This window comes from Amblyomma mixtum, chromosome 2 (genome assembly GCF_055824585.1).
Source record: "Amblyomma mixtum isolate Tamu chromosome 2, ASM5582458v1, whole genome shotgun sequence".
Lineage (NCBI taxonomy): Eukaryota > Metazoa > Arthropoda > Arachnida > Ixodida > Ixodidae > Amblyomma > Amblyomma mixtum.
Window position 1 is genome coordinate 122,577,673 of NC_143013.1, and position 19,268 is coordinate 122,596,940.

At 50.3% G+C, this 19,268-nt stretch overlaps 1 protein-coding gene across 1 annotated transcript; it reads right to left on the reverse strand.

Moving 5' to 3' along the window:
• Positions 1-6,688: 6,688 nt before the first annotated feature.
• Positions 6,689-15,841, reverse strand: LOC149360754 (uncharacterized). Its single transcript, XM_089567911.1, has 3 exons — positions 15,431-15,841; positions 6,804-7,413; positions 6,689-6,759 (listed from the first exon to the last, which is right to left on the reverse strand). Exons 1-3 carry the CDS (start codon positions 15,839-15,841, stop codon positions 6,689-6,691), a joined length of 1,092 nt encoding a protein of 363 aa, XP_089424037.1.
• Positions 15,842-19,268: the final 3,427 nt, after the last annotated feature.

Genomic DNA, 19,268 nt, shown 5'->3' on the forward strand with positions numbered 1-19,268 from the left:
ACACTATGGCGAGGCACTCCTTTTCTGTAACAGTGTAATTGGCTTCCGCTTTGGTGAGGGCACGGCTGGCGTAAGCAACAACGTATTCGGAAAAGCCCGGTTTACGCTGCGCAAGGACTGCCCCGAGGCCGATGCCGCTGGCGTCGGTGTGGAGCTCAGTAGGCGCGCTGGGGTCGTAATGGCGAAGGATCGGTGGTGAAGTCAGAAGACGACGGAGTGTATTGAAAGCATCGTCGCAGGTTGAGTTCCAAGCAGATAGCTTGGTGGGACCATTCAAAAGCTTTGTAAGCGGCGCAATGATAGAGGCGAAGTTGCGCACAAAACGGCGGAAATACGAGCACAGGCCCACGAAGCTTCGCAGCTCTTTAACAGAAGTCGGCTTGGGAAAGTGCGTGACAGCACGTAGCTTCTCTGGATCGGGCAGGACGCCATCCTTGGAGACAACGTGGCCGAGTATGGTCAGCTGGCGGGCGCCAAATCGGCATTTCTTTAGGTTCAGTTGGAGACCGGCGCCGGTGAGACAGGTCAGTACCTTGTGCAACCGCGTGAGATGAGTCGGAAAATCGGGCGAAAAAACGACAACATCGTCTAGGTAGCATAGGCAAATATTCCACTTTAGTCCACGCAAGATATTGTCCATCATTCTCTCAAACGTAGCGGGAGCGTTGCAGAGTCCGAATGGCATGACGGTAAACTCATAAAGGCCGTCAGGTGTGACGAAACCGGTTTTAGGGCGGTCCGACTCAGCCATGGGCACTTGCCAATAGCCGGATCGGAGATCCAAGGAAGAGAAGAACTCGGCTCCTTGCAAACAGTCGAGGGCGTCGTCAATACGTGGTAGCGGGTAGACGTCCTTGCGCGTAATTTTGTTCAGGCGGCGGTAGTCAACGCAAAATCGAATCGAACCATCCTTCTTTTTGACCAGCACGACGGGAGACGACCACGGACTAGAAGAGGGCTGAATAACGCCGCGCTGCAGCATGTCGTCAACCTGCTCAGCGATGACGCGGCGCTCCGGAGGCGACACACGATAGGGCCGCTGGCGTAGAGGGGCATGAGTTCCGGTGTCGATGTGGTGGACAATAGTGGTCGCGCGGCCCAGGGAAGTTGTCTGGTGGTCGAATGATGAGCGGAACTTGTTAAGCAGGGCGAGGAGCTGCTCGCGGTGAGGTGGGTCGAGGTCGCTGGCAACTGAGCGGTGAAAAATCGCCGAGGACAGCGGGTCGCAGGTAGCGTTAGGCAGCGTGAGGGCGGCGATTGGTGTACTTTCGGAAAGAGCATCATCGTCGAAGGGTGCGATCAGGTCAACGGGTTCAACATGTCCAAGGCACTCTCCACGGAGCAACCTGAACCCAGAGGGTGAGGGATTCGAGACGACGATCGCGGCGGCACCGTGGCGCATGTCGACGACGGCAAACGGAAGAGGAAGGTGTCGGCGAGAAGCAAAGATAGGCGAAGGGGCGAAGAGTACAGGCTCGCAGGAACCAGAAATTGAGGAAACGGGAACGAGCACGGCACTGCCGGGGGGAACATCGGTGTCGGCGGCGACAACGCATTTGGCACCAGAGCAAGGCGGCTCTTCGTCGACGGGCGCATCGCAGAGCATGGAAAAGGAGACGTGAGCACGGGCACAGTCTATGACGGCATGGTGGCGCGATAGAAAATCCCAGCCAAGGATGAGGTCATGGGAGCAAGAGCTGAGCACTAAAAATTCGACGACATATAAAACGTCCGCGATGACGACACGTGCCGTGCAAGCGGCAGAAGGATGAATGGGCTCGGCGCTAGCGGTGCAAAGAGAGAGTCCAGAAGTAGAAGTGGTGACTTTACGAAGTGAACGGCAGAAGCTTTCGTCTATCACGGAAACGGCAGCACCAGTGTCCACAAGCGCAAGTGCTCGAATGCCGTCAACTAACACGTCTAAAAAGTTCGGTGGTGAAAGGCGAGGTCTTGAGCAGGTCGAAGTGTGCGCAGTTCGTGCCCCCAGAACTGCGGCTCCTAGTTTTCCGGGTTGTCAGTCATGTTACGACGCCGCATAGGTGACAAAGACCGACGACGAGGGGAAGGTGACCGATCAGAAGGGACGTGGGGCCGGCGTGGCAAGTGGTCAGCAAAAGCCTCCCCAGGCAGCCCTGAAGGTGTGCGAGCGGCGCGAGACGGGTAGTAGTTCGGCACAGCGGGCACAGGCGCAGCCAGAACCTGACGACAGTGGCGGGCGACGTGGCCTGGTAGACCGCACGTGTAACAAATCGGCCGGTTGTCAGCAGTGCGCCAAGAACTGTAGGAAGCAGGCGCCGGTCGGAGCCGGGGAGCACGAGGTGTAGGCGGCGTTGTCCGGACGTATGGAAAAGCCAGTGGTTGCGGTGGTAGGGCGACGGCTTCGGCATACGTGAGAGGCGCACGCATAGGGGCAGGCGGCGTAGCAATAGGAGTGCCGTAGCTCAAAGGTGCAGCGACGGGGGCCCCAGGTAGCACACGGCAGCGGGCCAATATTGGAAATCCACTGGCAAAGCGTGGCCCTAACTAGGCCCAGAGTTGCCAGTGAGCATCCGATATTGGTTGTGCCACTCCTTAGCACATCCAACAATGGCCCTGGTTGTCCATCGCTTTACCAGTATTGGCTGAGCCATAATTAGATCCTGGCTATCATGGGCCAGGTTAGCCAGGATTGCCCCACTGTTTGCCATTGCTGGCTGTGCCATCATCGAATCCTGGCTATCATGGGCCATGTTAGCCAGTGTTGTTCCACTCTTTGCCAGAATTGGCTATGCCATTTCCGGGAGCTGGCTATATTGGCCTAGGATTGCCACCGCTTATCCAGTGTTCAAAGTATACTGGCAAACGTTGGTAAACATTGTGTCATCCATTAAAATGGGTTCAAAATTATTTTTATTGTCGAGTACCATATCGGCAGTTCATAATTTTCGAACGCGCTAAAACATGCGAGTTCAAAGATTTGGTTTTATTTATTATTATATTTTAACCGAACACTTTTGCACTTTGTGAGCAAAGCTACCCATGATTCCGTTGGAAAAGCTGCACTCTGGTTGCGCAGTGAGCAGCAATAATACGTTTAGGAGAATTGCGATCGAAGTCCTGTTGATCAGAATTAACGTTCTGATTACACCCGACACGCCTTCAACAAAAATTGTCAACAGGTGCCTTCAACAAAAATCAAATAAGTTTCATTTGATTAAATTTTTGGAATAAAAAAATCACTTTTTTTTGTTCGCTCTAGGAATTCACTGCCGCAGTACGCAGCTGGTGTCTGCTTCAGGGAGATCGCGATACAAACGTAATAGATTAGAGCAAGTGCATTCGCTAAACCGAAATTGTGCTCAGTTTTGGCAACGTCCAGAAACGAAGCAGTCGCCTCGTAATTTCGAATTATGCGTTGCGCTCGTGAAATATTAGGCGGATGCTTCATAAACGCACGCGGACACGTGCTAAGCGATTCCTACGCTTCCCTACGTCTTGCCCTGTGATCGCGCCTTTCCCGTGTTTTCTGATTTGCTATTTCCTTCCTTTTCTGCAAATCGTTGTATTGGAAATTTTTGTTTTTGACTATTTTATTCTTCTGTTGCGTAATTTGCATTGGGGGCTATATAGCTCTTGCTCACGTCTTTGCATATTTACTCGCAGGTTCTTTTTTTCTTTCGAACATCACCTTTATTGATGAAAACCATCGAAAGTAGTTGCGAACCACAATTCAACATGCCTTTGTTTGTTTTTGCTTTTTTTGCGCGAAACTTCCACCCCAACAAACAATTTGAGGATTCTTCGACGACCACTGAATAAATGGACTGACAACTGGCGTTAGACGTATCTTAACCTAGCTTGTTTGGCGCATGTACGGTACATGAAACTATGAAAGAGCGCGCATTCTGCTTGGATATTTTTTTTGCTTTATATTTTTGTTATGTGGTAACATTTTAAGCTATCTTGAACTGACAGAAGCCACATCATACGGCCCCACAAAATACGCGAGTGTCTCAAGTCGTTTTGGCGAAATGCATCTTGAAGCTCCAAGTTTTTCACTTCAAAATTTTCAGGCTTTTGCTGCAGCTTTGTAGCAATACTTTGACGCTTCCGTGTTTCCCATCCACTTCTCTCTTGTAGATATTGCTTTCTGTACTGCCTGTGGCCATGTGACTCATTCTCCAAAAATTCCAAACCCTTTTCACGTGTTCTGGCCTCTTTCCCTCTCTCTTTCAAGTCTTCAAGTCCAATATCTCCCCACCTGTTCTCCCGGCCGTGCCCTTTTCCAGGGAGCGGGCTAACCCCCCACCCCGCGAAGCGCTATTTTTTCTTTTTGGTTGTCACTTTCTCAAACCTGTTTTCCCTCGCACGCAGCTACGCGCTTCGCTGTTCCTCCACCTCCCTGTCTCCACCTTTCAGCTCGAGGACTTTTCTCGGAACCACAAAACCTGTTTAAAGGAAAATTACTCTCTCCCCTCCAGCCAACCCCCCCCCCCCCCACACACACACCATCGTCTCCACTGCTCGTCTTGGAACCGCGCGACTCATCACAATAAGACATTCTTGACTGCACGGCGGAGCTCAACCACGTGCACAACCAACGCGACGAAAATGCATGCACACTCGAGCTAGTACCGTTCATAGTCTGTGCACGCGAAAAGCCACACTCATATATTAGGAGAGCTCCGACGCTGTTCGTACCGCCTGCAAGATCTTTTGTAAGTACTAAAACTCTTTTACCTTGATATACGCCTGGAAGTTAAAGTGGTTTTTGTAGTAAATGTTGCTTCGACTACATGCGCCTTTATTTTTTAGGCAGGAGAAGAGAGCGAGTCAAAAAGCACGAGGACGACTTCTGTGTACCCACTCTCATTGCGAAATGGCTTGCTTGACGTCGTGCGCAGTGGAATTGTGGCCGAATGGTGAGAATTTAATTTTTCGTCTTTGGTGAGATGAACTCACTAAAGATTCACTACTTTGGCTAACAGCGGGTTTGAACTCATATGACTTGAGATAGGATGCATTCGGGAATATGTCCTTTACCGCTTATGCACGACGGAAATCAGAACCGCTTAATTAATTTTCCACTGCAGACTAGTTGGTAAGGATATGTGTAATACTTTCGTAGTGTTTCTTTTTGCCTTCTACTCTTGCAGACTCAATAGAAAATCCGCAATTACTGGTTAAAGCTTTTGCCCAAGTTCTCTCGCAATGAGAAAGGGCATTACTCTGGACTATAAGACTAGTATTTTTGTGTGGTTTTCAAGTTGCAGTTTCGAATCCAACTATAGCATGCATGCGAAGCAACTAAGGTAAAACAAAGGTGCCCTGAGTTCCTCGCGTTCAGCGTATTTCGTCAAAAATCGCAAGCCGCATTTTTAACCCCATTAAATAAAACTAATCAAAAATGTTGTTTTGACGTCCATGTGGAAGAGACGCTACAACCTGTGCATGTTTACTGGAATAAAAAATTACTTCGCAATTTAGAGATACGAGTTATATTAAAACAAAATAATACATTAATCTGTTTTCAATATCACATTAATTTGCTTATCTCGCATTGAATATATTTACTGGGAGTGCGACACGACGCATTAAACTAAATTAAACCATTTGGTATAAGGGAAGTTTAGTAAATTAAATTCCACTTTGCGCAACTAATGTGGTGCTGGTTCTTAAGAATAAATTAAAAATTATCCTGTAAAATATGTTGCTAGTGTCTTCACGATGACTGTGTTTCACAAAATTCGGTGTTATTTAATCATTTTTGTTTTTGTTCTGTTATGGCCATAATTCAACTTACCATGACATCATGCATCTCTTTGCAGGCTTGGCGCTTCGTGAGGCCATCGTGCAAGAACTGGACAGGAATTTCTTTGAATGCAGTCCAGCAGTCCCCATGCAAGTGGAGTGCAACGATTACTTTGGATATGACTGATCAGTTCAATGGAGGACAGCTCCGTTGAGCGCTTTATGGATGCCTTAGCCGTGCCGCAGCAGCTTGCCGAGATGCTTTGTCCAACCTGATCGGCACGCACCAAACTTGAAAATAAATTGTTTTCCCACAGCCTCTGCCACCATGCTCTTGGGCCCCTTTTCTTTACTCCCCACGGTGGCTGGTGGTAGCGCAAACCATCCTGTGTGCGCTAGAAGCGTGATTCTTGTAACTCAAAGCAATAAACGGGTCTTTTTTCTGGAATTCTTTCGCAACCTCATTTATGAATATTTGCTAGGTAGAATGGTATGTATGTACATCCATCCACAGTGCCGGTCATTGCCGAGTGGGTTAATTGCATGTGCCAGCGTTCGAAAGCTGGATGCCATTATTCGAAAGCTGGAAACCATTATTCGAAAGCTGGAAACCATTATTCGAAAGCTGGATGCCAATATTCGAAAGCTGGAAACCATTATTCGAAAGCTGGCTACCAATGTTTGAAAGTTGGCTACCAATGTTTCAAAATTGGATGCCAGTATGAGACCTTTGCTGGTCCATGCTGCAGAACGAACATCGGGACTGCGTTGGCCGCTTGATCGGCCGAGCGTTGGCCCAAAACTGGCATGAAAGTAAGGCCAATGTGTGAAGTGGTAGCGCTCGGCACAAATGCCAGTGTAGGACCGATGTTCGTGCCAAGTTTTGCCAACACTTGCGCGACGTTCGGCCAATGTTGTTGTGCTGCCTGGGGCGGTCTGCATCGAGAGGAGGTTGACTTCAGGAGCCAGTGGAGCCGGAGCCGGCTGCCGACGAACGGGAAGCGCATCGGCTACCTCCTGTGCTATAGTCTGCCGTATCTCAGGGGTCAGGGTATGGGGCGTAGAGTGCGCGCCAGAGAGTAGCGAAAGCTGCCGGGCCACGTCATGACGCACGAAGTCTTTGATGTGATCCAAAAGGTCACTATTGACGGCCAGGCCGGAGATGGACTCAGCAGGTGCGGGCGGGCGACGAGCGTTAAGTCGCTGCTTGCGCAACTCGTCGAAGCTCTGGCACAGGTTGTACACGGAGGCGACGGTTGTGGGACTTTTGGCCACCAGCATATGGAAAGCGTCGTCGTCGATGCCCTTCATAATATGGTTGATCTTGTCGGCCTCAAGCATAGACGGGTCGACACGCTTGCATAGATCGACCACATCTTCGATGTAGGCGGTGAAACTTTCACCCGCACACTGAACACGAGCGCGCAAGCATTGCTCAGCGCTAAGTTTACGCACGGCGGGACGGCCAAAAACTTCGGCAAACGTTGTCTTGAAAGTAGGCCATGTTGGAATATCAGCCTCGTGATTGCGAAACCAGAGATTCGCGACGTCGCTCAGGTAAAATATTACGTTGTTTAGTTTCATGCGGTCATCCCAATTGTTGTGACGGCTCACCCGCTCATACGAAGCCAGCCAATCCTCGACATCCTGGTCGCAGTGCCCGTTGAAAACGACGGGGTCTCTCTGCCGGACGGCACCGGAGCAAATGACGGGCTGCGATGGGACTGCTGGCTGCTGGCTTTCGTTGGTCGTCGCCATCGGAATTGTGCGGCTGCGGAGCTCCACGTTGGTAGTGTACTAGGCGAACCCGCACGCTCCACCAAATGAAGAGGGGTTTATTGGCAAGTTCGAAGGACTGGCAGCGAAACGATGGCACAGGCTGTTCGAGTAGCGGCGGCACCAGAACAGAACCAAGAGCGAGCTCGAGCTCTCCACGCGCGCGGCCGCCGGAATCGGAGGACGCACAAATCGCTTCGTCGTCGTTGGTGCTGGCGCTCTGCCTTCTTCATTGCAAAAGTAATAATTTTATTGAACTAGATGAACGTGAGAAATTTCTGCGAAGGTACCCAAGCATGCGATCAGCGTTATTTATTATGTATTCAACGTGAGTTTTCCAAGACAGGTTACAAGAAACGTAAACACCCAGATATTTATAACATGACACGGTTTCGAGAGACACGTTGTTAATGTGATAAGAGGAAGGGGCATTAGAGAGACGAGAAATGCGTACATGTTTACACTTATTAATGTTTAGTTGCATGTTCCAAATAAAACACAAGTCAAGAATCTTGTTAATATCGGATTGAAGACAAGAGACATCATTATCATCTTTAATTTCGCGGTAAATAACACAATCATCGGCAAAAAGATTAATTGAAGAAGAAATGTTAGCCGGTAAGTCATTTATATAGATGAGAAAGAGGAGGGGCCCAAGAACTGACCCCTGAGGCACTCCGGAACGGACAGGCAAAGAATGCGAGTTTATATTGTTCGCTGTTACGAATTGTGAACGGTTAGAAAGAAAGCATTGTAGCCATGCAAGGACATTAGGGTCTATGTTAAGATTGCTTAATTTAAGAAAGAGAAGCTCATGCGAAACAGTGTCAAACGCTTTCGAGAAGTCCAAAAATATGCAGTCTGCCTGAGACCCGTGGTCAAGGATGCAATGAAGGTCATGTGTGAAACATATTAGCTGAGTTTCGCATGAAAAAGACTTACGAAAACCATGCTGGGCAATGCTGAAAAAGGAGTTAGATTCTAAAAAAGAGATGAGATGAGAATATATGACGTGTTCCATGATCTTGCACGGAATACTAGTGAGCGATATAGGTCTAAAGTTATCAGGAGAATGTTTATTTCCGGACTTATGCAGTGGAATCACCTTCCCAATTTTCCAATCATTGGGAATACAACCTGTTATAAGAGACTGGTCAAACAATTTAGTAAGAATTATGGAACAATAGAACTTTGTATTAATTAAGAACTTCGAATTAATATTGTCAACACCGCAGGAAGAGGAAACCTTAAGATTTTCTATGATGCACTGGATGCCTGACGCGTCGAATATAACTGGATCCATAGGAAGAGCATCAAAAACAGGGCACACGCGATGAACAAGAGAAACAGTGCTAGAAAATGCCGCAGCAAATGTATTGTTTAGAACAGAAGAACATTCGTATGGAGGAAAGGCAACACCATCAGAAGAAGTAAGTAGAATTGTGGAAGCGTCTTTCTTATTAACTACATTCCAAAATTGTTTAGGATTATTGACCAGCATAGCAGGCAGGGTGTGGTTAAAAAATGTGTCCTTTGCGTTTTTTAGCGCACCTTTGTACTCTGCAGCTGCGGAAAAGTAGGCCTCCCATCGTTGTTTAGAATTAAACAACTTCGCAGAGCGGAACAAGCGCTTCTTTTTATTGCAGAGTCTTTTTAAAACATTATTAAACCAGGGTGATTCGCGATCGCACTTCAGAGATCTTAATGGTACAAAAGTGTTAATGAGATGTTCAACGATATCCTTGAACAAATCCCAGTTAGTGTAAACAGAACGCTGTGAAAAGCCTGGTAAGTAATCGTCCAAAAAACGAGCTAGTTCGCAGTTAATAGCGTTAAAGTCAGCCCGTTTATAATCTCTAATTTGTTTAGTCTGACTAACTCGGATAGATACAGGAATTTGTACATCAAAATGGAGCAAAGAATGATCACTGAGACCTGGTAGGTAAAAAATCGAAGGGATAAGATCAGGCACGTTAGTTAGAACAAGATCTAAAACATTCGATGAGGATAAAGTAGTTCGAGTAGGTTTAGAGACTAACTGCGAAAGATTGAAATCCATACAAGTTGACAAAAACTTTTTACACTCCGTAGAAAAAGAGCTGAGATAAGGTGATGTATTAGTCCACACGATACTAGGGTAGTTAAAGTCGCCAGCTAAGACAATAGGTGTACTCGGAAATCGTACAGTGATCATGTTAAGGGAATCATGCAGTTCATCAACGAATGTTGGGCTCGAGGACGGGGGACGGTAACATATACCCAAAATCATTCTCTTAAAACGTACACTAAGTTCCACCCAAACCAGTTCCAGGTTAGTTGGAATATTAATAGGCGTTGCTACAAAGTTTTCCGCGACAGCTATTAAAACACCTCCTCCAGATCTCTCACTTCTGTCAGATCTAAACACGTTATAGCGTTTTTTACAGTCAAATAGTTCAATGTCCGCTATCTTGGAAGAAAGCCATGTTTCGGTTAGTAAGACATCAGCATCACACGAATCAATGATAGGATTAAGTTCATCCCGCTTGGGTAGTAAGCTTCGTATGTTGGAAAAAAGAAAAGAAAGCGAGTTGCCAGTATCGGACACCGGCCCACTGCCCCTCGCGCAGCCCTACGGCGCGTAGGTCGAGCCAGAGGTACCGTGATTTGACTGCTGATTGTGGACTGGCGAAGGAGACAATCGATCAGTCTGCTCAGCATGTGACGAAGCAGCGCTACCGTGACTCGAGTTACTATCAAGAAAAGTTGCTGATGCCCGAAGATTAGCCTCCATGAAAACGCAGTCGCGAGCAGGGTTATAACTGTAGCATTTCTTCTTAATGTACAGTTTGTTGTACCTAAGCTTGTAAAATGAGTCCTGACCCTTAGCGAACTGAAGCAGCTTTTTCCTGGCCTGACGCGTTTCTAACGAGTAATCTTCACTTACGGTGATACCTTCATCTTTAAGTTTGGCTGACTGGGATAGAATTTGTTGCTTTGTTTTAAAGGAGCAGAACTTCACGATGACCGGGCGACATTTATCATCCCTAAATGTACCAATCCTATGAGTACGTTCAAACGCATCCTTCGTAAGCGCCGGACTGAAGCAGTTAGAGATAACGCTCAAAAGCTTGTCTTCCGTTCCTTCCCATGTTTCCGTTGGACTGTCACGTAAGCCAAAAAACAATAGATTGTCTCTTCGCTGCCTGTCTTCAAGCTGTGACTGACTAAGCCGCAATTTGGCATTCTCGCTAATCAGGTTATCAGCGAGTTCGCGCAGGGTCAGCAGCTCTTGTTGAGCCTCGTCAGAAGCAGACGCTTGAAGTTCAACTGCCGACAGCCTCGCATCGATATCGGAGATATTCTTTTTCATAGATTCCTGATTTTCTTTTATTTCAGATATGGAAGCAATTAATCGTGGCTGTTCGGTTTCCATTCTAGCAGTGCGTGAGTTAACGTTCTGTAATAAAGTTAACACGTCATTAAGCTTTTCCTGTACAGAGTCATCCGTTTCACTGTTCTTAGAACGCGTACCAAGGCCAGGGTTAAGTTCGACATCACCCGACTGCAGAACCAGCTGAGCACACACATCAAATGACTGCACAAGCAAACCTAATAGCACTTGTGGGCGTGGGAACAGCACAAGACAAACATTGCTAGATTTCTTTGCAAACATAGGAACGTCATTACTAACCTGCATGAACAAACGCATGCTGTCAAGCAACCGTGCCACGATGCTGTTCACACGCCCACTGGAAGGCGCGGGCCGCTGGCGTTCGTTTATATCCACAGGAAATGGTGATGTCGTTGGCGATGAGCTGAACTTCTGCGAAGGAGCCACGGTCCAAGAGGGTTGCCAGGACGGGTCATATGAAGCCAGGTCAGCATAACAGCAGTACGGAGCAGGTGCAATCCAAGTGATGTCTGTTGGAGCGGTAGATGCCACGTAGATCTGAAGATATCCCGCTATCTGCATGAACAAACGCATGCTGTCAAGCAACCGTGCCACGATGCTGTTCACACGCCCACTGGAAGGCGCGGGCCGCTGGCGTTCGTTTATATCCACAGGAAATGGTGATGTCGTTGGCGATGAGCTGAACTTCTGCGAAGGAGCCACGGTCCAAGAGGGTTGCCAGGACGGGTCATATGAAGCCAGGTCAGCATAACAGCAGTACGGAGCAGGTGCAATCCAAGTGATGTCTGTTGGAGCGGTAGATGCCACGTAGATCTGAAGATATCCCGCTATCTGCATGAACAAACGCATGCTGTCAAGCAACCGTGCCACGATGCTGTTCACACGCCCAAAGGTAAGAAGTGGTAAGAAGTGGTAAAGGTAAGAAGTGGGGGTCTTCTTCTCACACCTTTCAATCTTTAGGAAAGCCACAAGGGCTCCACTATACAAATTAGAAGCAAACCATGCAGCCTGGTTACTCTTGACAAAGACGGTACGTATCCAATCAAAAGTCACTCTATATAACTCGTCAAACAAGGCAAATAAACATCTTGCGCAATCACAGATATTAAACTTTGCACACGGAAGGACAGACGATCCAGGCAAGAACAAAACTATGATAGCAGAAGTCGCGATATGTACGTGGGCCACGCTGGGGTAGGCGACAGTTTGAAAATATTTCGAAGGGGTGGGGGCTGAAGCCCCATAAGCCCCCTCCCCCCCCCCCCCCCCCCGTCACAGCGGTCTGAAGAAAAAGGGCTCTCAGTCCATGACCTCGTTAGTCGCCGCTATCTTCTCGGCACGATCGATAAGCCGGCGCGGTATGGTCGGCTCCGTGCTTAAAGGGAATCTTCCCAAGGGGAAGGGGTGCGGAGGGTTATGGGTGGGATGCAGCCGAATGGGCTAATGCAGGCCCAAACGATACGATACAATGTAGGTCGGTGTTCTTGGCAGCTCGGGCGTTAGTACGGGTTGATGGTGGGGAAGAACTAGTTTTTTATATAGGTTGGGATACGTGTGAATTTGAAGTTAACGCCATGCCACAGCTTCGACCTTGGTCTGTGTTGGGTGCGGTGGTGGCACTGTTTTTTGCGTGCGATAATATTCGGTGATGTAAGTGTGAGTGTGCAGAGCCGCGAAGGTGCCCTCTGTGTCTGCTCTCACCTCCGCTTCACCCTACAGCGCCCGGAAGGTTTCTGCGCGGGTGAGTGCGTTAGCACTCTCTTTGCCGGGAAGGGAGGCTTGACCAGGGGTCCAAACGATGCGCACGGAGGGGAATATATCGGGATTGACTATTGAGAGCGTGCGCGCAGCCCGAAAAGATAAAGTACTTTTCGCGAAGGTGCGGCACGCAGTCTGTGAGTCTGTAATTATTGTGTATGTCGGACAGGCGTGGTGTTCCTCATGTGTGGCCATGTGGTGAATGGAAGCCAGTGCTACCACTATGGCGTCTTCTCAGCCGTCCAGTTCTAGCTCATGCCCCGAACGGGGCCCGTAGTCTGAATTGAGCCAGTGGCGTTTGCAACCGCTAGTCTCTTAGCGTCTACACCGGGCGGGTATTTCGCCGCATAGGCACCTTCATATGCTCGCCCGAAACGTAACTGTACGGATGTGGTCTACCCCTGGAGTTTGGACACCCCGCTCTCACCACTTCGACCTCTTGCTTCAACTTCATGTACCATTCGGCCTCCCCCGCGGTGATACCTGTAGCAACGGAGTTGTCCGTTCGGCGTTTTAATCACTCGCCACCACACACATTCTTTTTCTACAACACAACAACCACCATTTATTTACATGGATGAGAAAAGGCGGCACACTACATCACCGACCACGGCTAGTCCACAACACCACACACACTCCTAACACACACCTAACCCACACTGACAACCCATCTCCGTCCCCACCGCGACCGTCCCGACCCTTTCCCAGAAAGGGCATATAATTCCTCCGAGGTTGTTGTGCGGGGAGGTTAGGCGCGTTCGGCGCCCACTGGTCTCAAGGTAAGGGGGCTACCACCGTCCGATCTAACACTCCCCCCCCCCCCAGAATGCGTGGAGCGCATTCTGTGTGTGTGTTCTGTGTGTGTGTGTGTGAGCGCAGGAATGTGTGTTATTCTCCCTGCCGTTGAACACCTTCTCCCCTCTCCCGAGCTTCCACAGCAGGCGGGGAAGGGGTTCTCTAACTAGCACCAGCTGGCCGACTTTAGGCGAAGGAGCCTGCGCTTGGTGCGTCGCGTAAGCCGATCTCAACTCACGGAGGTATTCCGCTCTCCAGGCCTCCCAGAATCGGTACTAGAACATTTTTCTCTGCCGCCCTAACGAACGAAGCATCTCAGGGGTCTAAGCGGGCGGCTCCCCATCCGCCGTCGGCAGAGTCGTTAGCCCTCTCCCAAGGAGAAAGCTTGATGGGGCTAGGGGGTCGCCCTCTCCGACCTCATTGTACACATAAGTCAATGGCCGAGAATTTACCACGGCTTCAATTCGCCAAGGATGGTGGCTAAGCGTTCAGCTTCTAGGCATTTCTTTCCAATAACTTTTCTTAATGCCATCTTCACTGAGCACACCATCCTTCTATAGAAACCACCCCACCATGGCACCCGGCCAACAATAAAGCGCCACTCAACTTCTGCACATGCACATGCAATATGATCCACGACATCTGGGTGGCTCAGCGTATTCCACAGTTCGGTCAGTTCCTTTGCTGCTCGCTTGAAGGTCTGCTCGTTGTCCGAATAAATGGTACGGTCCCGTCGGAGCTCTCAGTGGCGGAGCACTGAACCGCTGACAAGAGGCACAAGCACAAAGCACCGTTTTCACGGGATCTCCGCCGCGCAGTTGCACGGGTGTGTCCCTCTCTGCGACGTGCAGCATTTTGCGGTGTCCGTCGATTGACAGGAGAGCGGAACACCGATGGTCCTTCAGCAGGACGATGGGGTTCTTTTCGTGGCTTCCATGGTAGGCCAACTTCACACCTGTCATTGTGTGCAGTGATGCCGTTCTCAAACCTTCGTACCACTTCGTTCTCGCTTGGGTTTTCTGCGGGTTTGTCGTTTTCCTCTAATGTGGCCCGCAGAACGGTCGCCTGGGCGCAACTCAGTACCGCGGAAGACGAACTGCTCTTTCCGTGCACCGCCCATCCGAACATCGTCTCCGACGCGGTCAGGCTGCCTTTTAGACGACGAGTTTGGCCTGTCACCGCTCCCTAGTAATGGTCCGATACGATCAGAATATTAACTGAGCGGTGTTCTAGCTCGTTCAGGTCGTCGCCTAAACTGCATCCAAGGTAGTCTAATTCTTCCATGATGCTTTCATCTGGGCTTGGGAGATCCTGTTGACAGATAGTCGGTGTTTCGAGAGCGTCGATCTCGTACCTTCTGTTGTTTCGCCTGCTTCGCAAAGTCAGCCGAACCCTTCGAGAGGTACGTTCTTCTTTACCGCCTCCAAACACGCCGACTGTTAAGATTTCGGTACCGAGCAGCTTGCAGTTCAGCTCCTTTGATAGCTGTTCAGTAATAAAGGAGCGCTGGCTACCAGTGTCAAACATCATTCTAGTCAGTTTTCTCTTCTTCTGACTATCGGCCCATGCTGTCACAGTTTGGAGCAGAACCGCTGGTGTCGCGCCACACTGCGTTGCTAGTAGGCTCACTGGACTAGAGCTTTCGTTTACGTCCTTCTGTGTCTCATGCGATCGAGCGTCTCGCCGGTCGGGAATGAAGCTCGGGTCGCACATCGTTGAGGCATGCCTGCCGCGACACTTGCTGCAAGATAGCGTGCTCTTGCACATCCTTGCTGTATGTTTTGGCCTCGTACATCGGAAACGTCGGCCGTGCTCCCGTAGCATGCGTTTCTTCTCCGACAGCTCCTTTGCGGTGGTGCAATTCTCCGTTGCATGCTGTTTTGACTTGCACAGGAAGCATTCCACGTCCTTCATTGCGCCATGCATGCCTGCCGCCGACGAGTGTCGATGCTTGCCAGGACAATCTGCACTCCTCACCAGTTCATGCGCATGATTGCGGGACATGGACTTACCAGTTGCGTCGTTGTGTTGCTCATTGCCTGCCTTTTCTCGGCACTCAACTTCGATCCGAAGGAATTCCAGAAGTGCGCGCAGCTCTTTCTCATGCACCGACTCTGTTCTTGTCTCGGAGCTAGTGTCGGTGTTTGAGGTGTTGCCGTTGCTGGAGCCCTCTGCGTCCTTCGAAGCCATCATCCTGTTGTACAGCAGGCTCAGGTCGGTCGGAAGCGCCCGGAGCACAAGAGGGTAGAGCATCGCGCAGTACGATTCTTCGCCCACATCCAGTGCCTTGAGGCCTGGCATGTGACCCTGAAGGCTGTCGTACCAACGCCGCAGAGTGTGGGCACTGCCTGTCGATGACACCTGTGCGGCAGCCATGAGGTCTTCCATCTGGTCCTGGATGAGGATGGCTTGATTAGCGAATCGCTGCTTCAGGATGTCAATGGCGTGGTTGTAGCACTCCGCCGTCAGTTGTAACCCCTCGATGGAAGACGTTCCGTCTGCTGTCAGGGCAGATCGCAAATACTGGAATTTCTCTGCTGGTGATAGGTCCGAATTCTTGTGGATCGATGTTTCAAATGGCTCCAAAATGGCTGCCAATTCCTTCTTTCGCCGTTAAATTTCAGGAGTTCCAATTTGGGGAGTCTTGTCTTGGCAGCCGTTCTTGTCGTGCTTCGATCTTCGTTCAAGTTGCTGCCCACGTTCGTTCCGTCTGTGCTGTGTTTCGCTGCAGACTTCAGCTTGGCTAGAGAAGTCACGATCTTGTCGCCGTATTCGATGATGGTTGCAAACTCTGCGTCGGCTTCCTGTTCGGTGATCAGAGGCTCGATCGCGGTGTCTACATCGTTCAGTTGACGTTGAGTCAATTGCAGACGCTCGATAGTAACCTACAGGTCCTCGGCATTCGGCGCGGTAGACTTCAGCAGTGCTTCTGCCTCACCAACCAGACGCGTTGCTTGAGTTGGCAGGGCCTTCCTCTTTCTCTTCGAGATCTCCATGTCTTTCGAGGAGTCGATCTTGGTGATCCGTTGATGTTGCAGAATCGTTCTCCCGGGTTTGGGCACCAGAAATTAATGTAGCAACGGAGTTGTCCGTTCGGCGCTTTAATCACTCGCCACCACACACATTCTTTTTCTACAACACAACAACCACCATTCATTTACATGGATGAGAAAAGGCGGCACACTACATCACCGACCACGGCAAGTCCACAACACCACACACACTCCTAACACACACCTAACCCACACTGACAACCCCATCTCCGTCCCCACCACGACCGTCCCGACCCTTTCCCAGAAAGGGCATATAATCCCTCCGAGGTCGTTGTGCGGGGGGGTTCGGCGCGTTCAGCGCCCACTGGTCTGAAGGTAAGGGGGTAATGCCCTGTGCGGCTACCAACGTCCGTTCTAACAATACTATGCTGTTGTGCCGCCTGTGGCTGCGAGTGGCGTTCACAAACGCCTATTCCAATCTCATCGCAATGGCAGACTCTCCAGCGTGTGAGCAGTGCGGTTGTGATGAAACGATCGGACACCTCCTCTGTGACTGCCCTCGTTTTGAGCGAGCGCGGTTTCCTGACTGCTGCTCTGTACCGCTTGGACTCGCGTCCTCTAACAGGGTACAACATTCTGTGGCCTTGGACACAACCTTCCTCACAAAGAAAAGCGGTGAAGGCGCTCCTGAGATTCTTAAGGGACTCGGGGTTGTATTCCCGTCTATAATCTTTAAGTTTTCAGTGCGCGCCCTCTGTCCCCATGACATAGTGGTCGCTGGACACTTGGAAAACTGATTTCCTTGCCGTTCTTTTTCCCTTTTCCCCTTTGTTCCCCACCCCAAGTGTAGGGTAGCCTACTGGGGATCGCCTGGTTAACTTCCCTGCCTTTCCGTTCATTTCCCTCTCTCCCTCTCTCTTGGTCAGAGCCGTATTGAATAATGATTGAGTTGACTGTGGCTGTCCACCGGCTGGCGTTGAGCTCGAGGTGCATGTTTGTTGTGACTGGCGTGACTGTGTTGTTAGCTGCGAGTTAGGTCAGGATGGCGCGGTACCTCTGCGGCAACGGAGTCGTAGCGTCCGGGTAGCCGAGTAGGCGCAGGACGGCCCGGCCTATTCTCGCGTCTCGAAGACGCGTGAGCTGGCCGATCCTTTGGGCTTCCACCAGCTCTTCTGCCGAGTTGTGTATGCCCGACTGGAGAAGGCAGTGTGTCAAAATTTACGGGGGAGTGTGAGGGCTGTCGACCGCCGATCGCAGCAGGAAATTCAGGCGATTCAGCTCGCTTCAAATTAGTCTTTGATAAGGTGCGTTGAATGTAACAGAGCTATTTAGCAACGCCTGCTAGGTTCGCATGGTGTCACTTCACTTGAGCCCCCAGCGTCTGCTGCAGATGCGGTGGATCAAGTGTGTACATTGATCCACCGATCCACCGAAAAGATGCGATGGGTCAAGCTGTATATTGTAGGCCACCCAGCCGCAAGGCTGTAGGTACAGGTCCAGCACCGGCAGTCGGTCTACTCTAAAGATGGGAGTTCCTTCGAGGTGGACGTCGATATCGGGGCCGACTATCGAAGACCGTCAATATCGGTGCCGACTACGTGGGTCCTCGAGCGCGCACGGATAATAAGCAGTTTTGACTTTTAAGGTGCGCACATAAGCCGCCTCTCAGTAGCGTAGTTTTGCGTCACCTCTATGGCTTCTTGAAGGCTATCTTGGATGTGTTCATCCAAGTCCCTTCATCCATATCTGATGTTGTCGGCGTAAAGGGCATGCTGCAGATCAGGTTTCTAGAGAGCAGGGGGGGGGGAGGCCAGCCATCGCAGCGTAAAACAAAGTGGGCAATTGCCTCGAGGCCTGCGGGGTGCCCAGACCTGAGAGGCGGATATGCTCTTAGCGGTTCCTTGCCACCAAAGCAAGGAAGCTTCGGACGCCAGTGGAAGGCGAAGGACAGGAGACGGCTTTTCACAGCAATTTTTTTCACAGCTAAAATTAGCCTGTGCCGTTTGTTGCAGCGTCACATGCGAAAGAACGCAGGCCTCTCCACTCAAAGATCCCTCTCTCGCTCCTCAGACAGACAGACAGACAGATAGACAGCAAAATGGAGCCTGAGCAGACAGACCTCCATACTCACCATAGCTATAAAGCGGTATCACTGGCTCAGAAAAAAGAATACGCCTATGCTCGTTCCTTCGGGAGATGCTATATGCGAATGCAATGGCTGTACCAAAGAGGCGTGCGTAACTCTCGCCCACGGAAAACGTGGCGGACACTTCAGCTCCGCCTCTGAGGGTACGACGCGATAGAGTTAATGGGCCCCGTCGCCGGCTCCTCCTGCCTGCGATGGCACGACACTGTTTCCATATTATGTAGGAACAAAAACAGGACGTACTCATAAAACCTCACTTTAACCAAGCCGTACAAAAGTCGCTGCAAAACAAGTGCACTGGATTCCTCCCCAGATCCCCGAAGAAGTGCTGATACCCCAATTACAGCGCTTGGGGAGCGTTAAAAAGGTGCTCCGTGAAAAGTGGAGCCCGGTGTGTGAGCGCTCGGGCGGCTCTCCTGGCTCAGAAGCTCATAAACCGCTTCTGCGGTTCCGCGAAATCCTAATTCATTATTGCGACAGCCACCGTCTCTACCCAGTGCCTGCCAAGGGGCTGAGTAAGGCGGAGGAGCGAACTCTGCGGCGCCTGCAGACAGGAACTCTTCTCTGTCCTGCCATAGCAAAACACTTCGATCCGAACACAGATGGGCGCTGCCCGCACTGTGGAGAGATCTGCGATATCTTACACATGGTGTGGGCATGTACTCAGAATCCCCAC

Bases quoted from the DNA above. Each gene is read 5' to 3' on its own strand.
- LOC149360754 (XM_089567911.1), bottom strand. From the start codon at position 15,841: ATGGAAGACCTCATGGCTGCCGCACAGGTGTCATCGACAGGCAGTGCC. The intron at 7,414-15,430 runs GTGAGGAGTGCA...GCCGTCCGGCAG, and splicing joins GCAATCATGCGCATGAACTG to AGAGACCCCGTCGTTTTCAA. The intron at 6,760-6,803 runs GCGCGCACTCTA...GAGATACGGCAG, and splicing joins GCAGCTTTCGCTACTCTCTG to ACTATAGCACAGGAGGTAGC.